Source organism: Hipposideros armiger, unplaced genomic scaffold, assembly GCF_001890085.2.
Source record: "Hipposideros armiger isolate ML-2016 unplaced genomic scaffold, ASM189008v1 scaffold_48, whole genome shotgun sequence".
Lineage (NCBI taxonomy): Eukaryota > Metazoa > Chordata > Mammalia > Chiroptera > Hipposideridae > Hipposideros > Hipposideros armiger.
In genome coordinates this window covers 415,362-440,755 of record NW_017731398.1, presented here as the reverse complement: position 1 = coordinate 440,755, position 25,394 = coordinate 415,362, and the positions used below count along the sequence as shown (strand labels likewise).

Below are 25,394 nucleotides of genomic sequence, written 5' to 3'. Positions count from 1 at the left end.
CGGCTGGGCGCTCAGTCTCGTAGCGGGTGGGGTGGAGCCCGAGAGGAAAGGAAAGGGATCTAGACAGCAGCTGGAGGAGTGTGGCCCGGGGGCCTGTTCACCGCCTTTAAATCTTTGCCTCTGTCCAAAGCCCTCTCTGTCCCATCCAGGAAAGAGGAAATGGCGCTCCTATTTTTAATCACCTATTTTACAATCGTTGTCTCCCTTGCACCTTACAACCACCCCATCGGGCCCTTGTTCTGGGGAGGGGTCCTCCAAACGGGGTTTAATGGAGTCCTTCCCAAGCACCTCCAAACCCCCAGAAGGGCTGTAGGTGGGGGTGGGGGACCCCCATGGGCCCTGCTTTGTGTTTTGTGACTTGAATCCCTCCTCCCCACCAACCAGGCAGTGTGGCTGGGTGGTCAGAGCCCCTGAAGTCTGATTGTGGCTTAGTGTCTTAAGTGACCTGAACGTCTCGGTGCCTTTGGGTATTCACCTGTAAAAGTGGAATCTTGGCCCTGTTGGGCACTCAGGTCATCTGATTTTGAGGCAGGGCAGTAGTAGACCTGCGGGTCGAGGGTGGCAAGGAATGAGAGCATGCCAAGAGGAAGTGGGGATGGGCCTCCAGTGCACCCGAAGACAGGGGACCTGGGGAAGGCGGGCGACTCCCTGGGCCCATGTCCAGCCGTCATCCACTAGCCCCCTGTGGAGCCCTAGAGTCTAAGGCTAGACTATCGGTGGAAGGTACTGGAGAGAGCTGCTCTATTTCACAAATGGGGAAACAGGCTCAACTATGTGAGGCAGCGCACCCCCTGCCCTGTGCTTTCCCCCAGAGCCTTCTGGTCAGTGGGGACCCAACTCCTTACGACTCCCACAAACCATGTCCTCCTTTGCTTCAAGAGCTCTATTGCCAAACAGTCTGAGGAGACAGGTAGGCGTCCCCGCATGGGAATGGGCCAGGCCATTCAAATTGGACCTAGTTACTGGGCTGTGGCCCTGGTGGAAGATTCAGGACCCCTTACCGGGAGGGATGGCATAGATGATGGGCCACCTGCTCACCCCCAGCCTGGGCCTGTTATCAGTGGCTCCAGCTGCACTGTTGGAAGCAGAGCCAGGGTCCTCCACAGGTCTGCGTCTGATAGCAATGCCAGTAATGAGCTGTGTGACTTTGGGCAAGCCACTTAACCTCTCTGTGCTTTGGTTTCCTCAGCTGCCAAATGGTGGTGATTACCCTGGTGAGGCACATAGTGGGTGCTCAGTTAAACTGATGGGAGTTGCCAGGCAGGATCCGCAGCCCAGAATGGCTTCTACACTGCTGGTATACCTCCCCCCAAATCCCACGAGATCCCCTCTTACTCCTTCTCTCCTGAGTGCCCTGTTCTGGGCTCCAGAGGCCAAGATAGGAACTGACTTCCCATCAGGGGGCCTTCTGAGGTTCTCACAGGATGGACAATGTCCGAGGCTCCCAGAGGAAGCACCCTGGGGTCTGGCCCAGATCCAGCCTCATGCAGCTGTGAGTGGAGGCCTCAGACGCCAGGGGACGGCCAGGGGCCTGAGGGGTCAGAGTTCACCCTGCCGCTAGGGCCCCATCCTGGTCATTGCCCCCCCACTCACTGCTTCAGAGCAGACAGATGGGCTTCAGGTTGTCCCCTAACTCCCAGCCCACCCAACCCTGCAGTTGACAGGTTAGGGGTGGGGGGACTGAGAGAGCATGAGCAGCAGGTTACCCAAGGACCTGGATTACACAGTAGTTTGCTTGACTGCTGGTCTTCAGCTCTTCCCGCCACAGTCCCTCCCAGGTTCCTGGTGTTCTCGTGTTTAAATAGAGGGCAACCTTTCCCCCGGCATCTGAGACAAAGCTGCCTTTTCCCATTCTGTTAATGTTTTTTACATGTTCTCTCACATGATCATTGTCAACCTTAATTTTTTTTAAATTTATTTAGAGGAACGTTTGTTCTCTGTATCAAAACATAAGGCATCTATTTATAATATGTAAACCCCTGGAAAGGCTGCTTTTGATTGAGATGGGGCTGGAGGTACTTGGTTTTTCTGCCATCATGAGATGAACAGTCAAAGGAACACAAATGTTTTGTTCATCTGCAGAAAGGCCTCACTCCAAACACAGCCTGCAGGTGACCCCATCCCCAGAATCGTGCAGAATGGAGCAGTGATTCCCAAAGCGGGCACATCTACGCAAGATGATTTTAGGGGCTATCCTGATAAATAGCTTTTAAATCAGTAGTCATGAACTGAAACGTGTATTGGAAAAAATATGACATAACACACCCAACCATGATTTCATGGTCATTGCTCTGAAGGAGAGTAAGTAGTGAGTTGATGTAAAGAAAAATATTAAGTAAATCATGTACAGGAGGACCACAGATGTGGCACAACTCACAAAGGTGGTTTGTGTGTGCAGCCTAGGACCCCCAAGAAGGAGAGTGAGGGGTGAAGGGGAAACCTGACCTGAGTGAGAATCAAGGGGCTTCATTACACTGAGTTCCATCTTTAACCACTGTCTCTCGTTTCCTCATTGATGCATCCATTCCACACGCATGTGTTACCTGCTGGCTGTGTCCTAGGCGCTTGCCTGGGGAGGAAGACACTGTCCTCATGACACTCAGGAGTCTCAGGTGCTGGGGGCAGAGCTGTCCTGGGATGGCATCACTGAAGTGAGCCTCCAGGAAGCGTGGGTGGTCGGTGACAGACAAAAGCTTTCCAGGCCCCAAAATCAGCTTGTGTGGGGACACCGATGGGGGGAAAAGCCTGGTGGGCTTGAGGAACCAAGAGAGGCCAGTGAGGCAGAGGAGAGAGGGCAGTAGGGGTAGAGGACTTGAGATGAGACCAGAGAATCACCAGGGGGCTGGATTGTGCCAGACCTGTAAGCCATGGCAAGGATTGTAGATGTTATCGCTCCTTTAGCCTTCCTTCATTGGGCTTCTGACCTGTGCTCAGCATGGAGAGGTATACAATGGCACAGAGCATTCCCTCGGGATGCCTAGGTTGGGTGGCAGTCTTTGACCATGTAGATGGCCTTTTCATAAGTGCTGTGATATAGAGATCGGAACCGGAGGCCAGGGAAGCACAACAGGGCTACCATACTGGAGGAAGCAGTGACATCTGAGCTGGGTTTTGGAGGATGAGTAGGAGTTTGACGGGAGAGAGAGGAAGGACATTCCTGGCAGCCAAAACAGCATGAGCAGAGGTGCAGGGATATGAAAAAGCCCAGAGGGTTTGGGGAAATGCCAGCAGCGGGAGCCACAGTGGGCATTGAAAATAGAGGCCAGACGGTCAAGGTCACAGAAGGTCTTAAGGTTCAAGCCAGAATCGAGGTTTTGGTCCGAGGGCAGCGAGGAGCCAGAAACCAGGCTTGAGCAGGAGAGGCAGATCCCCCTGCCAAGGTGTGTGGCAGGGTTAGGTGACAGGAGTGCAGCACTGGTGGGGTGTGGAGATGGCCAGCTGTGGGCTACAGCAGGGGGCTGAAGGAGGGGGGCCCTGTTCCGTATTACAGAGGTGGGGGCTGTGGAGCCTGCCCCTCTCTGCGCCCCAGCTTGGGCTGGCCAGTGCCCAGAGCAGGGACCTCTCATTACAGGGCAGTGGGCCCTTTCCAAAAGAGTAAGATTCCAGCCAGCTGGGCCTGTGGTCCCGGTCCAAAGCAAACAGGAAGAGACCACTGTGGGCCAGCCGGGGCCCCTTTCTTTGTTTGGAGAAGGGATTAGGCCTAGCAGATTTGTGGGTCTTTCTGCTGCAAAGGTGGGAGGGGACTGCAGGCCTCCTGGGAGACATGGTGAAACACAGCTCAGGGGGATGTGTGGGTCCTGGGTGCCAGCCTTCAGGGGTACTATAAAGGTGGCCTCCCTTGGCAAAGTCCAGCCCTGCTGAACGGAACTGGGAGTACATGTTTCATCACCGTTGTATGTCACTCTCCCCCCTCCCACCATGCCCAAGTTGCAGCCCTGCCCTGGGCACTTGGATTCCCACTAGTGTCCCTTGGCCATCAGCCCAGGCCTGGCGGGAGTGGCTGCTGGTCACTGCAGTGGGAAGTCCACACTGCCCAGACCAGAGCACTGGGGGCAGGTCTCCAGAGAGAGAGGGAAATGCTAGGGGTTCGGAGTACCCTCCATCTGAAAGATGGACACCCAGGCTTCCCGTGAAGACCCAGCACTCAGACCCTGGCCTCTGCTGGCCTGATGACAGGTGGCAGTCATTTTGCACTTACAGTTATGCCTCAATGAATTCATCTATGGATGCATTCCATTCCTTTATGCAGGCTCGGGGGTGGCAGGCCCAAGCCAGGGCAGGGAGTGGCAGAGGAATGAGGTCCTCAAGAAGCTGACAAGGTGATGGAGCAAACAGGTGTGAGTCCTGAGAGGCGGTTGGCCTTACAAGAGTCCTACCTGTGTGCCCTGGGGGGAGGAGGGCTCAGAGAAGGGGGCAGACAATTCTCCCAGAGCGAGGGTAGGGTTAGGGACAGGAGTGGAGATGGGCTAGAAAGACTTCCGTAAGGTGAGACTCCTAAATTGACTCATTCATTTATTTGCCCTTTCATGCATGTGTGTATTCACTCCACAAGTATGCATTGAGCACTTACTATGTGCCAGGCATGTGCCAAGTGCTGATGAGCTGAAGCAGCCAAGGCCCTGATCTCATGGGGCCTCTAGTCCATGAGGGCGACAGGCAGGACTGCAGTCATCAACCACAGAGTTCAAATGGAAAACTTGCTGAGTTACAGGGCTTTAAAGAAGAGCTGTGCAGTGCCAATGGAGCTCACAAGGGCTTGACCTGGTCAGGGAGGTCACACATCTTCTCTGAGAAAGACTTGAAGGATGAATAGGAATTAACCAGGGCAAGAAGGGAGAGAAGATGGCCCAGGCAGAGGGAACAGCACGTGCAAAGGCCCTGTGGTAAAGGGGCTGGATGAAAGCCAGAGAGGTTAGAGAACCAAAACAGGGGAGTGTGGTGAGAATGAGGCCGGGCAGTGGGCAGGCTGTTAGTGCCCGAACTTGTGGAATATTTGGTGTTGGTTCCAAGACCAAGAGGAAGGTTTTCATTTTCAGCAGTAGTAGAAAATAATGATCCAGTTTATGTGGTGAACAGGTTTTAGGAGGCCCGAGTGGAAGTGAGGAGTCCGTGAGGGTACAGCACTGTCCACATAAACAATGAGAGTGGCTTTGACTAAGGACGTGGTGAGATTGGGGCGTGGGGGAATCGGGTGTGGGGGTCAGGGCCAGGCAACGTCAAAGTCTGAGAAACTGGGCTGGTGGATGGAAAGGGTAATAATGAACATTGTTTTCCTGTAAGAACATATATTATTGAATATGGTAAGTGATATCTTCATTTTTACCAAGTATAGGAATAAAGAGGCAGCCGGTGAACTCTGAGTAAGAAAGGAAGGGGTGATTTTTAGGTTCTCCTGTTCGGTGTTTAATATTTTTTCTCATTAAATCTGTCCAGCAAACCTCAGAGGTGAATACTATCATTGTTTAAGAGGAAAGAGATCTCAGAAAGACAAAGCTACCTGCCCAAGGTCACGGCTGGGAAGAGGTTAAGCCCCCTCCTCTCTTAAAAAGGCAAAACAGCTTATTGTTTCCTACTCCGTGAGCTGATAGTTGAGGAAAACGTTTTGGGGCAGGAAGGGAAAGGGAGGGGCACCTGGGAGCCCGGATTGCTCTGGAGGAATGCAGGGGAGGCTGGGGGCACGTCACTGAGGAGCCTGGGCGTCTTTTCAGCATCCAACCACAGGGGAGACCCAGCGTGTTCTTGACCCAAAAACTGACTCCCCCCTTCTCTGCGTCTCCCACCACTTGGCTTCTGGGAAGTCCTTCCCTGACTGTAACCCCGATCCTCCTGCTTCTGTCCCCACTGTCTCATTGTGTACGCAGGTCAGTGCCACCTGCCTGCGCCTCTACCCTCTGGGCTCTCAGTCCGCCCCCTACCCGTCCGCCCTTGGTCGGGCAGGCAGGCTCCAGGGCAGCCTGCATCCTATAACCAGACACTCTTTGCTCCCAGCAGGTGCACTGTTCCTGGATCTCTTCTCCAGAGCCTGGGCAAAGCACGCCCCTGCCCAGTCCAGTGACCTTCGCCTGTCTAAGTCCTGGTTAATTTTTGCCTAGTCGGTGGGCTGTGGGGCTCCTCCCCTCCAGGATATAAGACTGGCCTCAGGCTGCTGTGTTCCCTGCCTGCCCTGAGCTTCCCCACGCTCCCTCCCCACCCTCACCATGGCCAAGGGCTTCTACATTTCCAAACCTTTGGGCATCCTGGGCATTGTCCTGGGCGTGGCAGCCGTGTGCACCATCATTGCTCTGTCGGTGGTGTACGATCAGGAGAAGAACAAGAATGCCGAGAGCTCTGCTGGGGCCCCGACCAGCCCTGCCGCTACTGGGGCCCCGTCCAGCCCTGCCACTACTGTGACCACCACCTTGGACCAGAGCAAGCCATGGAACCGATACCGCCTCCCCAAGTCGCTGGTGCCTGACTCCTACAATGTGAAGCTGAGGCCTTTCCTCACCCCCAACCAGGACGGCTTGTACACCTTCCGTGGTTCAAGCACTGTCCGCTTCACCTGCAAGGAGCCCACCGACGTCATCATCATCCATAGCAAGAAGCTCAACTACACCAAAACCCCCGACGACCACATGGTGACCCTGCGGGGTGTGGGGGGCTCCCAGCCCCCCGGCATCAGCCATACTGAGCTGGTAGAGATCACTGAGTACCTGGTGGTGCATCTCAAGGGCCAGCTGGAGGTGAACAGCATGTACGAGATGGACAGTGAGTTTGTGGGCGAGCTGGCCGATGACCTGGCAGGTTTCTACCGCAGCGAGTACATGGATGGCGGTGTCAAAAAGTAAGTGGGAACTGGGTCTGCCTGGTGGAGGGAGGTGCTCGGTGCTGAGGAAGAGCCGAGGCCGAGGAAGGGCTTGGGTTTGATGCCTTGGAGCCTTCTGGAACCCTTGGCTGGCCCATTGCCCCACACACAGGTCTGGTGGAGCAGCTACTGAGACAATAAACTCTTTTCCCGAGGGCCACCTTACCCCACATTAGGGAGCCAGGGATAAGTAATGAAAAGTGCCCCTTGGATAGATAGGAAAACTGAGGCTCCGAGGAGAGCAATCGGCCCATGGTCTCCCAGGTAATGCAGCAATGGAGCCGGCCAGGACTTTGACCCGGACTCCATAAGGCGCTCTGATATGCCAGAGGCTGCTGGCCTGTTGGGAACCGGAAGCTGCCTGGGGGAGATGACGGGGAGGGCAGGGATTAGGCCAGACCATCCTTCTGTGTACCCCTTCCCCTGCACTCCCAGCAATACCCTAAAACCCCCTTTACCCCCCCCCCCCGCCCCCACGGCTGCAGGCGTTCTGCCGGCACCTCCTCTAACACCCTGGTTTGGGCAGGGTGCTGGCCACAACACAGATGCAGTCTGCAGATGCCCGGAAATCCTTCCCCTGCTTTGACGAGCCGGCCATGAAGGCCACGTTTAACATCACCCTCATCCACCCCAGTAACCTCACAGCCCTGTCGAACATGCTGCCCAAAGGTGAGCAGGTCTGCCAGGGGCCACACAGCCTTGCGAAGCCAGCACCCAAGGTCTGGGGTGCGAGGGAGGGGAGAGGGTGCATGCCCAACATGCCCGAATGCTCCATGCCCAGGCCCCAGCGTCCCGTTCAGTGAAGACCCCACCTGGAGTGTCACCGAGTTCGACACCACGCCTGTGATGTCCACGTACCTGCTGGCCTACATCGTTAGCGAGTTCACTGCTGTGGAGGAGACGGCGCCTAATAACGTCCTGGTAGGAAGCTGGGCCTCCTTGCCCTTCCCCGGGATTGGCCTCGCCTGAGGGATATTCCTGTTTATCCTCATCCCTGTCCCAGCCACTGATTGTTAGGCCAGCTCTGAGTCCTCTTAGGTGAGTTCCCTGACCTCCGTCTCCGCATCTGAAAAATGGGTCCCTCCTCATAAAGGGAGTTCCAGACCCAGGGGTGCCAGGCAGGTGGTGACTGTGACTATTGCTATTCCCCCAAAACCTCCCCCCAGGACTCAAAGTCCCTCAGAGACCCCCCAGCCCTCTCTTCTGCTGACCAGGCCTCCCAGTTCAACCTCGTCCAGGCCCAGAGACTCAGCCCACCTGCGCCAAGACCCCAGAGGGTGCCCCTGGCTGACCTGCCTCCTTTTTGTAGATCCGGATCTGGGCTCGGCCGAGTGCAACCAAGGAGGGTCATGGCATTTATGCCCTGAACAAGACAGGCCTCATCCTCAACTTCTTCGCTGAACATTACAACACATCCTACCCACTCACGAAATCCGGTGAGTGAGGGGCCTGCGGTGGGGGGCAGCAGAGAGGGCTCCACACCCAGAGGTCACCCTGCTAACTGCTTGGTATCCCCAGACCAGATTGGCTTGCCCGACTTCAACGCTGGTGCCATGGAGAACTGGGGGCTGGTGACCTACCGGGAGAACGCTCTGCTGTTTGACCCAGAGTCCTCGTCCAGCAGCAACAAGGAGCGGGTGGTCACTGTGATTGCTCACGAGCTGGCGCACCAGGTAGCCCACCCCCTCATGGGGAGTGCTGACAAAGACATAGGGGGGCTCTGACAGGCAACGGCACAGGTGCTGCCTCTGCCCTTGGCAGCTGGGAAGGGAGAGGTTTCCCCTGGCAAGGTAGCAGGGGGCAGTCCCAATGTCAGAAAAGTCCTGAGCCCAGGTCTGGCATGTTTGGGCACTTGGGAAGGGGTCTCTCTGAGGACTTTTAGTGACCACAAGGCCAGAATAGCTTGCCGGGCTGACCCCCGTCCCCTACAGTGGTTTGGGAACCTGGTGACCGTGGCCTGGTGGAATGACTTGTGGCTGAACGAGGGCTTTGCCTCCTACGTGGAGTACCTGGGTGCTGACCGTGCAGAACCCACCTGGAACTTGGTGAGCCAGCTGTGCAGGGGCCCTGGGGTCTGGGATCCGGGCAGGGGCGGGGGAAGACGGGGGTCGCCCCGCCCAGGCCAGTCTACTGAAGGCTGTCGGGGATTTGCAGAAAGACCTCATAGTGCTGAACGAGCTGTACCGCGTGATGGCCGTGGACGCGCTGGCCTCCTCCCACCCGCTGTCCTCCCCTGCCGCGGATGTCAACACGCCGGCCCAGATCAGCGAGATGTTCGACTCCATCTCTTACAGCAAGGTGCCGCCCCGTCTTCCGTGTTGATCCTGAAACAGTGGGGATCATGGGGAGGGAGGTGTGGACTCGACCCCAAGGAGCCCCACCGCAGCTAGGGTTTGGAGCACCTGTCCCGGCCCAGTGGGGGCCACAGGCTCCTGCTGGCTCAGCACAGCCTCGTGAGCTCCCCCTTTCCCTCCCCCAGGGAGCCTCAGTCCTCAGGATGCTCTCCGACTTCCTGACTGAGGACCTGTTCAAGAAGGGCCTGTCGGTGAGTGTGCTGGGCCAGCCCTGGGTGGTGGGCTTTTCTCCAGCCCCTGCTCCTTGCCTCCAAGTCCTGGCCTACCACAGAGGCTGAGTGGTAGAGCCCCAGGGGATACCAGCTTTGCCCTCACCGTGGCCTGTCTTTCCACAGTCCTACCTCCATGCCTTTAGCTACCAGAGCACCACCTACAAGGACTTGTGGGATCACCTGCAGAAGGTAAGGAATAGCCAGCCGCCCCCGGAAGCCATTCTGTTGGGGTCTTGAGATGCTGGAAGCCCCTAGGGCAGCACGTGTGTACGAGAACGTGCCTAGCTACACTGCTTCCCAGCCCAGGCCAACGGTCTGGAAGCTTGGCTGGTTCTCGGCAGCATGGTAGCTCCTTGAAGGAGGCATTGTGAGAGACCATGGGTCGAGACCCAGGCAGGTGGCCTGCCTCACGCTGTAGTGAGCTCCGTGTTGGGAGCCGAGGAGTCCCCTCACCTCAGTGCGGAGGAAACGGGCCTCCACCGTTCCCACGCCCGGGCCCTCCTTCCCTGGACCTTTGGAGCCGGTTGTTCATGCGACTCAGCACTCTTGGCTGCCCTGTGCCCTCCCGGTCCCTCCCAAGCACGACTTTGCACACCAGCATCCTCAGCACACACTGACCTGCCATGTGGTCCCGCTTTGCATTCCTGTCCACTCAGCAGCCCCTGTCTGTGGGGCCAACCATCTGACTCCCCCACCCCTCGCCTCTCCGGGGCTTGGAGTCTGCCAGTTCCCCATCACCCCCCATCGCTTCCTCCCCCTCACAGCAGCCCCACCCCTTCCCTGAGGCCCCCTTCAGCCCAACTGACCCCTCCGGAGTCTCAGGCCCCAGGCTTCCCTACCAGCTGCTCCCTCCAGTCCCCAGATACACAGGCTCCATGGCCAGTCTGACCAGGGAGGGGAGACCCATGATTTGTCACAGAGTCATAGCCGGGCTCCAGTGCCCTCCTGCCCAGGTTCTGTCTGCCATGAGTCTGGTCCACCTCCCCGTCCTCCTTCAGCCCACTGACAGGTGACACCTCATGGGCCCTGTCCCTCCTCTCCACTGCCTCTGTCTTCCTTGCCCTGCCTCATTTTCTCACTGCTCCTGTCATCCAAAGCTGAGCCCTTCTCCATGCCAGGCACCCCTGCAGCTTCATCGCGTCCCCCTGCTCCCTCTTCCCCTGAGCCCCCTCTCTCTGCAGCCTCCGCAGCTCCCCTCCCCTCTCAGCCTTGTACCCTCTGACATGCTCTTCTGCCCGCATTCTTGCCCTGTTCTTAGGTTTTTGTTTTCTCAGTAATTAACAGATGTTGTTGGTTGTTGGGGTTTTGTTGTTATTACAAAAGCAATGCACGTGCATGGAAAAAGATGAAAAAAGACCTAAAAAGACAGCAACAACCACCCTAAGCCTGTCCCCAGACCCCATCTAGGCGCCCATGGCCTTCTCCCTGGCCCTGACGATTTTCACTCACCTCTGTCTCCTCCCCTTTCTCATCCTCCTTGGGTTGTTCTGCTGAACAGTGGGCATCCTGGGCCCCCCCTCTCCAAGACATACCTACCCACCTCAGATTGGACCACAGAATGGGGGGGCCACGCAGATTTGATTAATCAATATGGAATAAATCAGAGGCTAGGAAGTTCTCGCTCACCCAGCACTGGGCAACCGAGGAAACACAGAACCAGGCTGGGCCCCAATCCCTGTCCCCCAGTCCAGTGCTCCCCCACTGCCTCCTGGCAGGTGACACCACAGGGAGAGGCGGGGGGCTGCCGGGGGCTGCCCTGGATGGGCGGGGCGAGAGGGCGGCGGTCCGCTGACAGCTGCACCATCTTGCTCTGCCCAAGGCTGTAGACAGCCAGACACAGATCCAGCTGCCCTCCAAAGTGAGCGACATCATGGACCGCTGGATCCTGCAGATGGGCTTCCCCGTGATCACCGTGGACACCAAGACGGGGAGCATCTCCCAGGAGCACTTCCTTCTTGACTCCTCGTCCACAGACATCCGTCCCTCAGATTTCAAGTGAGCAGACAGGGCCACCGAGGCAGGCGTCCTCGTGAGGGTTCTGAGGGGCAGAGCAGGGTCTGGTCTGCTGTGGCCCCAGCCCCAGTGGCTATAGATAGGCTCTCCCTCTCGGGTCAAGAAGATGGGGCTCTTGGTGTCAGAGTCAAGCAGAAAGTGGGAGCCTGGGCAGGACTGCCCTTTGCTGGCAGTGGCCACGAGCTGACGTCTCTCACCGCCCGGCCTCTGATTCTCTTGTTGCAGCTACCTGTGGATTGTTTCCATCTCATCTGTCAAAAGTGGTAAACAGCAGCAGCAGTACTGGCTGCCGAGCGTCCAACAAGGTAAGCAGCCCTGTCCTCATGGACAACAGCCCCCACCCAACACTCTCAGCTCCTGGCCCAGGTAGCCTCCGAGAGGGCTTCTTTCATCATGTCACTCACCAAAGGGAGCCGACTTCTTTGGTCGTCACCTTTACTCTGCTGCTGCCCCGCTCGGTGATTCTGGGCAAGTAACCGCCCCTCTCTGGCATCCGTTTCCTCATCTCTAAAATGGTGCTAAGAACAGTCTCTTACCCCCACTGAGTTGTGTGAGGATTCGAGGAGAGAATCCACACAACACGCTTACAACAGTGCCTGGCACATGGAATGAGCAGCCCTACTCTGCTCTGAGGAAAACCAAGGTCGAGGCAAGTCATCCTCTACCTCAGTCAAGGCTGCAGATGAAGGGTGAAAACTTTCCCGAGCTGTGCTGAGTGCTTTAACGGAGGCGTGTATAGCCTCTGGGTTACTGGAGCACGGGGGCTGGCGATCAGGGAGCTTCAGCTTTATGGAAAAGTCAGGGAAGCCTTCCCGGAGGAAGTAAGCTGAGTCTTAGAGGAGAAGTAGCAGTTAGCGAGGCTAATGGTGGCAGAGAAGAGTATTCCAGGCAGAGGAAACAGCAAGTGCGAGACATAGAGGCAGGAGAGACTGTGGGGACCGAGTAGAGGTCCCTGCAGGCTACAGCAGACAATGGCTGTGTCCTTGGGCCAGGAGGAGCTGGGGCAGGTGGGAAGTGGGCACGTGACTGGGTCTGGCCTGCAGGGGTGGAAGGGTCCACTCTGGCTGCCAGGAGAAAGGGCGCAAGGGAGAGAAGGGAAGGAGGGGCGCTGAACCCCACAGAAGAGTCAGGCAGCATTGAGGGAGCAAGTTGGACGGGAAGCCTGGGCTTCCCACTGGCTGACTGGGGTGTTGGAGCCGTTACAAGCTGAGAGGAAGGGAGGAGGGGCGGAGGCGGAGCAGCAGCCTGGGGACTGGAGCCTGAGTGGCCTGGGGGGTATGTGGGTAGAGATGTCCGAGCAGCTGCCACTGGCCCGGCCACACGGACTCTGTGCTTGGCAGGGCGGGCGCTGAGGTTCAGCCATGGCCCGTGGTCTGTCTGAGGTCACCGGCCAGCCAGAGGCAGAGTTTGGCCTGGCAGCCCGGGCCTACACCCCCTCTCCTTGGCATCGCCCCAGAGGCTTGTGGGCCAGCTGGTGCCAGGCTGCACAGAGGCTGCTGTTGCTGAAGCCTGGCGAGAGGAGGGCTGAGGGTCAGCCCACGGTCTTCCAAGCAGCCTCGCCCTAGCTCTGGTCTCTCTCCACAGCCCAGAGTGATCTGTTCAAAACCACAGCTGACGACGAGTGGGTGCTGTTGAACCTCAACGTGACGGGTTATTACCAGGTGAACTACGACGAGGACAACTGGAGGAAGATTCAGTCTCAGCTACAGAACGACTTGTCGGTGCGTGTCTGCCGCCCCACCCCGTCCCCTGCCCCAGGCTCAGCCCAAGGTCATCCTGAGATCACACACTCCGTTGCCCCTTCTAGGCCATCCCTGTCATCAATCGGGCACAGGTCATCCACGACGCCTTTGACCTGGCCAGGTGAGTGTCCCCTTCCTCCTCAGGCCCAGACTGGCTCTGCCCGGGAAGGCCTGGTGACTTTAGCGCGTGCGTTTCCATAGTGAGAGCCAGTTGTCCTCATTGCGTGCGGGCTCCCTGTGCTCTGTGCACCCCTCTCTTGCTCCCCCCCCCCACCTCCTGCCCTCTGAGATTGTTGGTGTTACAGCCCATTTCCCAGATAAGGAATCTGAGACTCAGAGTTTGTGTACCTTGCCTGAGGCCACATGGCCCATGGCAGTCAGACGCAGGTCTGTCCAACTCCAAAACCTCACTGTTTCCCATGGCACCCGTCTTTTCCTGAGGGCTAACTGTATGTCAGGCGGCTGTGCTAGGTGATCTGGGAAACACAGGACAGGCGAGCTACAGCATGGAGAAACAAATATCGAGCACCTGTTGTGCTGAGCTCTTTGGTACAAGTGATGTCACCCACAGACATGGACACATGTGCACAGATAGCATGAGAAACGCCCAGAGGGCCAAGCAAATCTGAGAAGACGTAGGCTGAGTAAAGAGTGCAGCCTTTTTGTCCTTGAATCTAAGCTCCATCTCTTAGGGGCTGTGTGGCCTTAGGCAAGTCTCTTGGCCACTCTAAGCCTCAGTTTCTTCATATGTAAAAAGGGGGTAATAAGCAAGGGATTGTGACGGGCAGCGGGTGAGGGCGCGGCCTGGGCTGGCCTTGTGCCACCACCCAGCACCGATGCCCCCCACCCCTGGTGAACACTGGAGCTGGCTCAGTTGGGGCTCTGGGACTTCAGGCTCCCGGAGGGGGTTGGACTGGGTGGGGCTGCTCATGTGAACCCCTCTGTTTGTCCTCCAGTGCCCGCAAGGTCCCTGTCACCCTGGCGCTGAACAACACCCTCTTCCTGATCAAAGAGACAGAGTACATGCCTTGGCAGGCTGCCCTGAGCAGTCTGAGCTACTTCAAGCTCATGTTCGACCGCTCGGAGGTCTATGGCCCCATGCAGGTACGGAGGGGCATGGCTGGCAGGGTGTGAGGAAGTTAGTGGAAATACTGCCTGGAGGGCCTTAATCGCTCTAGGCTGACACACACCAGGTCCTTGGTCAGAGCAGGAGGTTTAGGGGTGAAGGGAGCAGGGACTGAGAAGGCGAGCCGGTTGGGCGAGGCAAGGCAAGGACAGACTTCCAGCAAAGTTTGCGACTTGGAAGTTGGCACTTTCAGAAGGCACAGAAAAAGGCGCTGTGCTGGGAGCAGGAGGCCTGTGTTTCCCCAGCTAGGTGGCCTTGGTGGACCCCACCGTCAGCCCCAGTGAATCCATCTGGGAAATAGCAGGCCTGTAGCTGCCTAGCCTGCCCACGGGGTGAAAGTGGAGGGAGATGCAGGTGTTATTAGCTTTGAGTCATGGGGCGCTGAGGCTCCCACTAGGGCGACCAGAGGGAAAAGCTGGCTCCGTAAAGATGTTCATTGCAGTGTGATTTATAAAAGACGAAAAAAAACCCAAAACACTTAAATGTCCAATAGTTGGGGATTAGTTAAGTAGGACATCCGTTTGATGGAATATTACGTGGCCATTAGATCATACTTGAAGAGATCGTCTTTTTATTAAAAATTGTTCACACGGTTAACTTCCTATCATGGTAAATGAGTTATTATGATTAATGAGTTTAATTCATTTTAGTTCATTAACCTTCCTACCTTGGATTCAGCCCATCCTTCTAATGCGGTTCAATCACAATATTGGGTCAACTCAGTATTTAGCATTAACTTTGTTGTGATTATTTAACTAACATTGTCTGCTGAGCCACATAGAGTACTATGCTTATGTTCCCTTTCTTTCTCCATCTTGTATTAAATATATCAGATAATACAGAAGTTTTCCTTTTTGCTGGAGGAACCTCCTGCTTTCTTCTAGAACCCCGCTCATCTCCCATGTTGAGAGGCACTCTTGTTCTTTGAGCCCATTGGGTTCTTCCTTTAGTTTTTTCACTCATAGGGGAGGACGTCTTCTGGGAGCTTTTTGCTTTTTTTTCTAATTAAATTTATTGGGGTGTCAGAGGTTAGTAAAATTACATAGGTTTCAAGCGCACAATACTATAATACATCATCCATAGATCATATTGTGTGTTCACCACCCAGAGTCAGTTCTCCTTCTGTCACCATATATTTGACCCCTTTTACCCTTCCAGATTTTGAGACGGGGTTCATAAGAGGTGGTGTTCTGGGGTAAATGATCCGCCTCCACATTGGATTGAGAATTTACCTGGGTTTAGAAGTTTCTGGGTTGGAAATTATTCCTCAGAAAATGTCAAGTCTTGCTCCACCGATGTCAAATAGAAGAAGCCCGGAGCTGTTGAGAAGCCCAGAGCCTTTCTCATTTCCAGTCCTTTGAATGTGGCCAGTTTCCCCTTCTGGAAGCTTGTGGGCTCTTTTCTCAATCCTGGTGGACCTTTCTCATCCCTCTACTCTTTCATTCCAGACATTTATTTTTTTATTATTATTATTTTTTTTTTAGCTGAGCCATCCTGCTACCTATTGGTAGCTTAGCGGCTGCTCAGCTTGGGCTGGCATCGAACCGCTGTTGCTCAGAGCTCAAACTCTTGAGCGAGCTCTTAACCAACTGAGCCACTCGGCCGGCCCTCCAGACATTTTTGCATTGCTCCTTTAAACGTTCTTCCTTTCCTTTTTTCCTTTCTTTCTTTTTTATTTTTTTTAAGAGTTTCTTTTTCTGGGACCCCTGTTAATCCAATTTACCGCTCCTGCACTGGTCTTCCCGTTTTCTTCTCTCTTCTGTGTTCCAGAGTTTTGACTTTCTTCTACCCTCTGGGATCTGCCCTCGGGGTAGCACACCAGCTCTCCTCTACAGATTGTGTTCGTTTCTTCTATCATACTTTTAAACTTCCAAGGGCTGTTCCTAGCTCCAGCATCCTGGGCAGTAACTTCTGTGAACTCTCAGAGGATATTCGTCACAGGCTTTCCCGAAGTTTTCTTTTTCTTCCATTGACTTGTTTCCTCTGTGTCTTCTGTTGGTTTTTGTCAAGTTAGAGGCTGAGCTGCTCCTTTGGAATTGAGAGTAAGACAATAAAAAGTGATTGGAACCTCTGTGAGGAGGTGGAGGTGTGTCGCCTGAGGGTCTTGTTGTGGGGTGACTAGGTGGCCAAGTGACTTCATGGGGACCCTCAGAAATCATATCCATGAGTGTGTTTCCTTGAGCCCATTCAGTTTTCAGAGCATTACCCTCTCTCTTATATAATGAGTCTGGCGGTGCTGTCTGGAATCAGAGTGGGGAAGGCAACTGGGGGCACCTCCATTCAGTACGTAAACTTTTACCTCTGGTCCTCCTCCCACTGTGTCCGGTGACCCCCCACTTCTGGGCCCCTTTGATTCAGCCTCACCCCTGTGGGGGGTGCGGCCTGCTGCAAGAAGGGAAGTGAGGGCTGTGGCTTTCATTATTCGTTCTGCAAACTTGGACTCCATTGCCCTGTTTCCAGCCCCTGCCTCACTCCTGTCCCCCACACACCCGTCCCTCTAATGCCGAGCCTACCACAGCAAGTCTCCTTGCTTCTGTCTCCACCTCCCCTGGCAGGCAGCTTCCCTGATGTACACCCTCCCACTCTCGAAAGCCTGTGACACCTGCCCTTCTCTGCCTTCCAGCTCCTAAACTGTGTGGACCCCTTACCCACCGCTCTTTCCTTTCCTGTTTTCTTTTTTCTTGGGGGTTTATTCCTTTTACGTTTGGATGTGGATTCCGGTTGGCGCACACGACAGATGAGTACCGTGTTGAACCAGAGTCTGCAAAGGACTTTAATAACATGGGTGGGGCTAACGTTACAAAGCCAGGTAAAAAGTGCAGAGTGCAGAATTGTAGATACGCGAGGTAGAAAAGAAAAAAAAGAAGGGGGAAGTGGGTCAACTTGGAAATCATAGTTTTGGTAAGCTCCTGAGGTGGTGGTTATTTTCTGCATCTGTTTTTTTGTGTTTTATAAATTCCTCACAATAAATACAGAATACTTAGGAACAGGCGGTGGGGGTTGGTGGGACCCAACCCTACATGAAGAAAGGATGACACTTAGAATGCTAGAATTGATGAGGCTTTAAGGAGAAAGTGCCTCCAATCCATCATCTGAAACCCAGACTAGCCGCTGGCCCCGTTGAGCTCTGCCTGGCCTTGGGCGAGGCCCCCAGCCTCTGGCCTCTTTGCCTCTGGAGACGTGAGTCCTTGCTGCACCTCGTCATCCACATCGCAGGCTCCGTGGGCCTCCAGGCAGGTCAGGCTTGAACCTCCCCTTTGAAGCTACTCATGTTTTGTTTCCCCCAGAACTACCTGAAGAAACAGGTCACGCCCCTCTTCAATCATTTCCAAAGTGTTACCCAAAACTGGACTCAGCGCCCAGAAAAGCTAATGGACCAGTGAGTATGACCTCTCCTGGGTCTGGAGGTCGTGCGGCGCCCTACCACCCTGACCTGGGCAATCTAGAGCAACACCCCGGCTGTGTCCCCTTCTGGAGCTCCCACCTCCTGGCCTGACTAGGGCCACCAGGCAGAGAGTGACCCCCCACCTAGGAGCCGGAGGCCCTGCTGGAGGCACCATGGGGCCTGTGAGCCCATCTGGCCTCTTTGCACAAAGGACCACACTGAAACTCTGAGGTCCCCTCACCGACCTGGGTCAGATTCTAGGCATTGAAGCTGGCGCTGGACCCTGTGCCGGCCCCTCTGGGTCCCCAGGCTGCCAAAGGCACAAAGCAAAGAGGGGAACCCAGAGGGTAGGGTAGGCTGCATCCTTAGCACCCCAGCCCGGCCTTCCTGCCTGCAGTTGAGTATGAGCTGGGGAGTCTTTGCTAAAGTCTGGGCCAGGCAGCTGACCAAATGTCCCCCTGGGGCAGATACAACGAGGTTAACGCCATCAGCACCGCCTGCTCCAGTGGGGTTCCTGAGTGCCAGCAGCTGGTCTCGAAACTTTTCGCCGATTGGATGAGTGACCCTGATAATAACCCGTGAGTGTGTCCCCTGCTCCTCCCCAGTGTTCATCTGTCCCTCAAGCCCACAGCACTGTCCTCATCAGAGCCTGCTCCCACCCTCCCTGCTACTGCTCCACCCCTGACACCCCCACCCCATGCCAGGATCCACCCCAACTTGCGGTCCACTGTCTACTGCAATGCCATTGCCGAGGGTGGCGAGAAAGAGTGGAACTTCGCCTGGGAGCAGTTCAAAAAAGCCACCTTGGTAAACGAAGCTGACAAGCTCCGAGCAGCCCTGGCCTGTAGCAAGCAGGTCTGGATCCTGAACAGGTGAGGACTGGCTGGTAGGGTTGAATGAGTTCCCCTCCCCACTGGGGACCAGGATCCCAAAGTGGGGCAGAATGACCAGCCTCACAGGTGCCTCTACGCTGTCGTTCACGGGGTGTTCGAACCTGTGCAGTGGGGTAGGATGTTCCCATTTTGTAGATGATGACACTGAGACTCAGAGAAGCAAAGCAACTTGTCCAGTGTCCGGAAGCTTTAATAAGTGATAGAGCCAAGATTCGAACCCAGGTCCGGGCCCACATCCTCTCAGCCTTGACGTCAGGGATTCAGTTTCCTTCTCTTCAAGGGTTGTGACGCAGCTGGGCCTGAGTCCTACTGAACTTCCAGCTGTGCAGCCCCCTTGATAAGGGCTCCTGGCTCCCACTGTGTGCATCATATGCCATCTCCTGGAAAGGCCACCCTCAAAGTCAAAGACAGGAGTGGCCACCCTACCTGGTGCAGGGCTCGTGGCTGTAGTCTCTTTCCTTCCTTCCTTCCTTCCCCATCAGATATTTGTCACGCACCAGGACCATGTCCGGCATGACACCGGGCATGCATAGCTGATGACCCTGCTTAGGGGATTCAGTGTCCCATCTACAAGAGGGAGGCCAGACCAAGGGGTCTTGAGCCCCAGCATGCCAAAGGGAGGTGGAAAGGATGCAGAAGAGGCGTAGGTGGGAGGGCGGGATCCTTTGCCAGCCTGGATTCTCTGTCAGTCATCTGACTGCAGCCCTTGCAAGTGGTTACCAACGCAGCACCCTGTCCTCACAGGTACCTGAGTTACACCCTGAACCCTGACTTAATCCGGAAGCAGGATGCTACCTCCACTATCAGCAGTATCGCCAGCAACGTCCTTGGGCACACTCTGGCCTGGGACTTTGTTCAGAGCAACTGGGAGAAGCTCTTTAATGAGTGAGTCTGCTGGGAGCATGTCAGGGGTGCCCTGAGGGTCATCTGTGTGCCAGGGACACTACAGGGTTGGGAGTGGGGGGTGAGCACTGCATAGGAGTGGTCAAAAATGAACCCAGCTTGAGGTTGGGTCCGGGGGCGGGGGGCGGGGGGAGAGGAATTGAAAGACCATCCAGAATATGGGCCGTCCCTTTTCCTACGGGGGAAAGAAAGCCTGACTGGTGGGAGTGATTTCTGGAGAAGTGGGAACAAGGACACTGTAGTGAAACCTGTGTTCAGGTCCCAAGGTGTGCCTCCGTAAGCATGTCATTTCATCTCGTCTACAAGATGGGGCCAAGCATAGGGTACTTATGAGGATACAGTGTCGTCTGTCAGTCACAGAGCATTATTAGTTCCTGCCCCCTCACAGTTCATCTCTCTCCACCCTGCAGTTACGGTGGTGGATCCTTCTCCTTCTCCAACCTCATTCAGGCAGTGACCCGACGATTCTCCTCTGAGCATGAGCTGAAGCAGGTAAGAAGCCCTCGACCCTGGGCCCACCCCCAGTCTAAGGGGGCGGCCACCTTTCAGCTGCCACCAAGTATGGTCACAGGGAGAGTGGGCTCCATGGTGCCAGGCCTCCGTCAGTTAATGAGAGAAGCTGGCTGTTCGGACTTTTTAAATGGCGACAGTTCAATCCAAAAAGTTCATCTTGGTCTCTGTACAGGCAAAGAAAGAATAATATCATGAACTGCTGTGTACCCATTCCCCAGATTGAATAATTATCAACATTTTGTAGACACTTTTTTGGGGTGGACAATTTTCAAGCAAATCACTGATATTACATAATTTCACCTCTAAATACTTTAGTTATATCTAAAATAAAGGAATTTTTAAAACATAATCTCACTGTCATTAGCAAACCCAAGAAAAATAACAATCATCTTATACCCAGGCCACTTTCAAATTCTCCAAGCTTTTTAAAAAATTCTTTGTGCAATTGATACATATGTTTGAATTAGAAGCCAAAGTTAACTCATTGCATAAGGTTGATTTGTCTTTTTCTGTTTTTTACACTGAGATATAATTCAGGTATCACAAAATTCACCATTTTAAGTGGTTTTTAGTATATTTACAAGGTTGTACAACCTTCACCATCATCTAATTCCAGAACTTTTTTAATACCCCTAAAAGAAACCCCATACCTATTAGCAGTCACCCCCCAATCCCCTGCCCCCAGCCCCAGACCGCCACTAATCTGCTTTTTGTCTCTATGGATTTACCTATTCTGTATATTTCATATAATGGAACCATACAACCTGTGGCCTTTTATGTCTGCCTTCTTTCACTTAGCATAATATTCTCAAGGTTTATCTATGACCATATTCCATTGTATTGCTAAAAACATCTTGTTTACCCATTGATCAGTTGATAAACATTTGGGTGGTTTCCACCTTTGGGTTTTTACAAATAACACTGTTATAAGCACTCATGCACAAATTTTGCAGTGCCCATACGGTTTCATTTCTCTTGGGTATACTTCTAGGAGTGAAATTACTAAGTCATTTGGCAGTTCTGTGCTTAACTTTTTGAGAAACTGCCAAAATGTTTTCTAAAGCAACTGCACCAGTTTCCATCCCCACCAGCAAATGTATAAGGGTTCCAATTTCTTTATGTCTTTGTGGATATTTGTTATTTTCCTTTTCTTTTATTCTAGCCCTCCTAGTGAGTGTGAAGTGGTGTCTCATTATGTTTTTCTTTCTTTCTTTCTTTCGTTTTCTTTCTTTCTTTCTTTCTTTCTTTCTTTCTTTCTTTCTTTCTTTCTTTCTTTCTTTCTTTCTTTCTTTCTTTTCTTTTCTTTTCTTTTCTTTCATTTTATTGGGGAACAGTGTGTTTTTCCAGGATCCGTCAGCTCCAAGTCAAGTAGTTGTTTCAAGCTAGTTGTGGAGGGCCGTATCTCAGTGGCCTGTGTGGGGATCAAACCGGCAACCTTGGTGTTATGAGCACTGACTGAGCTCTAACCACCTGAGCTAACCCACCGCTCCTCATTGTGGTTTTGATATGCATTTCTCTGAGGACTAATGATGTCAGGCATCTTTTCATGGGCTTATAGGCCATTTGTATATCATCTTTGGAGCCATATCTATTCAAACCCTTCACCCATTTTTAAATTGGGATATTTATCTTTTTATTGTTGAGTTGTAAGATTTCTTTATATATCCTGGATACTATGCTCTTATTAGATACATGATTTGCAAATATATTCTCCCATCCTGTGGATTGTCTTTTTATTTTCTTGGTAGTATCTTTGGATACACAAATGTTTTTTATTTTGATGAAGTCCAACTTTCTTTTTTCTGTTGTTGTTGCTTGTGCTTTAGGTATTGTAGCTAAGAAACAATTGCCTAATCCAAAGTCACTTAGAAATACATGCTTTTTACTAAGAGTCTTCTCATTTTAGCTCTTACATTTAGGACTTAGATCAGTTTTTACTTAATTTATATATGGTGTAAAACAGGGACCCAGTTCCATTCCTTTGCATGTGGCTATTCAGTTGCCCGAGCACCATTTGTTGAATGCTATTTTTTCCCCCATTGATTGGTCTTGGCACCCTTGTTGAAAATCAACTGACTGTAAATGTGAGGGTTTGTTTCTGGACTCTCTCAATTCTATTTCATTGATCTGTCTGCCCCTAGGCCGGTACCACTCTGTCTTGATTACTGTAGCTTTGCAGTGAATTTTAAAATCAGGAATGTGAGTCCTCCAGCTTTGTTCTTTGTCACGATGAGTTGGCCCCTCCGGGTCCCTTGCATTTTCTTTATGACTTTTAGGATCAGCTTGCCAATTTCTGCAAAAAAGGGCCACTAGAACTTTGATCGGGATGACATTGAATCTGTAGATTTTGGGGGAGTATTGCCGTGTTAATAATATTAAATCTTCCAATCTGCTAACACATTTACCGGTATTTATGTTTTTCTTTTATTTAGGTCTTCTTACTTTCTTTCACCAATGTTTTGTAGTTCTCAACATACCAGTCTTGTGCTTCTTTCGTCAAAGTTATTTCTAATTGTTTTATTCTTTTGGGTGCTATTGTAAATGAAACTGTTTTTCTTAATTTCATTTTCAGAGTCTTCACTGCTATTGTGTAGACATACAATTGATTTTTATATATTGATCTTGTATCCTGCAACCTTGCCGAACTCGTCAGCTTTAATTTTTTTTCTTTCTTTTTTTTGTTTTTGTGATCTCTTAGGATTTTCTGTACAGAAATCATGTCATTTGCAACTAGAGATGGTTTTACTTCTTCCTTTCTTATCTAATTGCCCCAGCTACAACCTCTAGAACTAATCCATCTTTTAATCTGTGCCATCTCTTTTTATAAAAAAATACCATTTATTTGTTGAAGCAACTGGATCATTTGTAGTAGGGAAATGGCCACAGTTTGAATTTGGCTGGTTGCTTCCTGGTGGTGTCTGTTTCATTTGTCCCTCTGTCCTCCCTTGATTTAATTGAGATTTGTAATTCAGTTAAAAACTGGGGGTCGACTTGAGGAAAAAGCAATGGAGGCTAAATAAGTACAGGAGCCGATTTTACTCTGAGGCTGTCCTTTCTAATCTAGATAAGGATTTTGCCCCAGGGAGGAGGGAAGGACTGGTACTTGCTGTCCTGAAGAACAGGCTATGGTCCCCATTGGGGTGCCGGGTGATTAACCTGGAGTGGGAGGACAGAGGACTGGGCATTGAAGACTCAGCCTGGCACTGAGGATCTTCCTTTTCTTGCCAGCTGGAGCAGTTTAAGAATAACAACATGGCCACAGGCTTCGGCTCAGCCACCCGGGCCCTGGAGCAAGCCCTGGAGAAGACCAAAGCCAACATCAAATGGGTGAAGGAAAACCAGGAGTTGGTGCTCAAGTGGTTCACAGACAACAGCTAATAGTCGCCGGCCCCCACGTGAGATGCCCAGATGCATCTGTCCCGGGGCCCATGCCTGGGCCCCCATTCCTGGAGCCCAAGACACCAGCGTACTCCCTTCAGGGACCAAGTCTCTGACCCACGTTCTCTCCACTCTGCCTGTGGGGCCAATCCAGCTCCTGATGGCCAGACTGTGCAAGCACTTCCCACCCCTGCCCTCGTGCCAACCCCACCCCAGGCCTGGCATGACTCCTGTCGCCCAGGGCCCCGGGGATGATCTCAGGGAAGCCCAGCTCCAGTGCCAGATGAGCAGAAGCCCTCAATGGACTATGAATGGCCTTGGGGGGGCTGCTCTGCGCCCTCTGTCGCCTTCCCAAAAAGACCCTGAAACTGGGGACTCCATAGGATACCAGATCTGTATATTTTTTTTCTATAATAAGAGAAAATGTAGATAAAGGATTTCTAGATGAGCTTCCAGACTCATTACTAAACCAGAGAAGGAATGGGTCTGCACCACAGCTGGGGAGACGGGGATGGAAGGAAGCTGGGGTGTATGGGCAGCACTGGGGGGGTCTGGGAGGGGAGAAGCGCCCTCCTGCTGGTCTTTCCTACAGAACACCTGTGTGCGGTGCCCGCCCACAGTGTTCGTTTCATCCGAATTCTCGTGGCAGGCTTGAGATGCTGGATGCTGGGGAACCATGGGGCGGTGGAGGGCAGGCAGCAGGACATGGTTTGAAGCTCACCTTGCCCCCAGCCCCGTGAGGCCTAGTTGAGCATCTGAGGCTGGTGGGAGCTAGAGAGGGAGGTCACAGACAGCCAACTGCAGGGCTCCACCTGACACAGTGAGCCCCTGGGGCTGGCACTTTGGAGTCCTGAGGCCTGGTTTCAGATCATGGCTCAGCCACTGTTTCTTGGACAAGTGACCGAAACCCCTGGACTTCCGTTTTCTCATCTGCACCATAAAGACATTGATCCTACGGTTGGTGTGTGGATCGAAGGAGTCTTCTACTTACCCATTGGCCTGATAGGTAAGGAAAGCTGGCTGTTATGATGGTCCTCAGCCCTGTCTTCTGGCTCAAGCCCCCACCCACCTTCTGCCCTCACAGCCTCTTCCCCTTGGATAGGTAGAAAGGCTCCCCCTGTGTTCTACTGGTGTCTGCACATCAAAGGGTGGGGTGGGGCCAGCCCTGTGAGGTCCCCCGCCAGTCAGGTCTCTCCAGCCCTCAGCCCAGCCCCTCTTGGCTAGCCCTTCCTGACGCCAGTGCCCAGCAGCAGTGGCTGGCACTTGACCTGGGGACCAGAGTGCAGGCCCCCTCAGGTGGTTCCTGCTGGGGGAGGGGTCAGCCCCACCATCTAGTGTCCCTGGGGGAGAGAGTTGGTCTCCAGGGAGAAGAGTCAGCAAGGATCCTAGTAGTCTCTGTGCCTGGCACTGGGCTAAGCGTTTATGCTTATGCGCATTATCTCAGTTGGTTCTCACCAGTCCCAGGAGATAAGGACAGTCTATCATCTCAGTTTTGCTGATAAGGAAACAGGCTCAGGGAAGGAAACAGGCTCAGGGAAGTTAACTCAGGACTCAGTAGAGCTGGCTCACATGCTCCTACATGAGTGGAGCTGGTCTCCATTTGGAGCTAGAGCAGGGTCTGTGACAAACACATTACGTGCTGGGCCACTTGACTGCTTACAACGCAAGGCCCCGTGTGGCTGGAGGAAACTGGTTCCCGCACTGCAGCAAGGACACACAGAGCCAGAGACCTGCCTGCCGAGCCTTGCTCGAGGTCGCACACCGAGCAGGAGCCCAGGAGAACCCAGGCTGCTCACTGCCTGTCCAGCGCTCAAGGCCCTGGGGAAAGGCAGAATCCGAGGATCAGCAAGAAGCAGCTGGGGTGCAGTGCCCTCTCCTAACTCGCCACCCTCCAGGAGGCTCCTCAGGAGGCATGTCCTCTACACAGCGGGGTCACTGAAAGGCCTGGGAGAGGCACTCAGCAAAAGTCCAGTCTTACAGATGGTGACTAGAGTCCCCAAGGTATGGGTAGAGCAGTCATCCCAGGCAAGG

At 53.5% G+C, this 25,394-nt stretch overlaps 1 protein-coding gene across 2 annotated transcripts in view; it reads left to right on the top strand.

The window, feature by feature from the left end:
* ANPEP (alanyl aminopeptidase, membrane) overlaps window positions 1-23,811 on the top strand; it is a 36,620-nt gene extending 12,809 nt beyond the window's left edge. For both annotated transcript variants that reach the window (XM_019640009.1, XM_019640007.1), the window contains 20 exons: window positions 5,989-6,823; window positions 7,371-7,513; window positions 7,626-7,765; window positions 8,154-8,280; window positions 8,363-8,517; window positions 8,776-8,889; window positions 8,999-9,142; window positions 9,324-9,389; window positions 9,534-9,599; window positions 11,230-11,405; window positions 11,649-11,728; window positions 13,008-13,144; window positions 13,231-13,286; window positions 14,122-14,269; window positions 17,579-17,670; window positions 18,144-18,254; window positions 18,381-18,548; window positions 19,314-19,454; window positions 19,883-19,964; window positions 23,214-23,811. In XM_019640009.1, the coding sequence (XP_019495554.1) occupies window positions 6,198-6,823; window positions 7,371-7,513; window positions 7,626-7,765; window positions 8,154-8,280; window positions 8,363-8,517; window positions 8,776-8,889; window positions 8,999-9,142; window positions 9,324-9,389; window positions 9,534-9,599; window positions 11,230-11,405; window positions 11,649-11,728; window positions 13,008-13,144; window positions 13,231-13,286; window positions 14,122-14,269; window positions 17,579-17,670; window positions 18,144-18,254; window positions 18,381-18,548; window positions 19,314-19,454; window positions 19,883-19,964; window positions 23,214-23,363 (2,922 nt within the window). In that variant the 5' untranslated portion in view covers window positions 5,989-6,197 and the 3' untranslated portion in view covers window positions 23,364-23,811. The remainder of the gene's footprint in view (window positions 1-5,988; window positions 6,824-7,370; window positions 7,514-7,625; window positions 7,766-8,153; window positions 8,281-8,362; window positions 8,518-8,775; window positions 8,890-8,998; window positions 9,143-9,323; window positions 9,390-9,533; window positions 9,600-11,229; window positions 11,406-11,648; window positions 11,729-13,007; window positions 13,145-13,230; window positions 13,287-14,121; window positions 14,270-17,578; window positions 17,671-18,143; window positions 18,255-18,380; window positions 18,549-19,313; window positions 19,455-19,882; window positions 19,965-23,213) is intronic.
* Window positions 23,812-25,394: the final 1,583 nt, after the last annotated feature.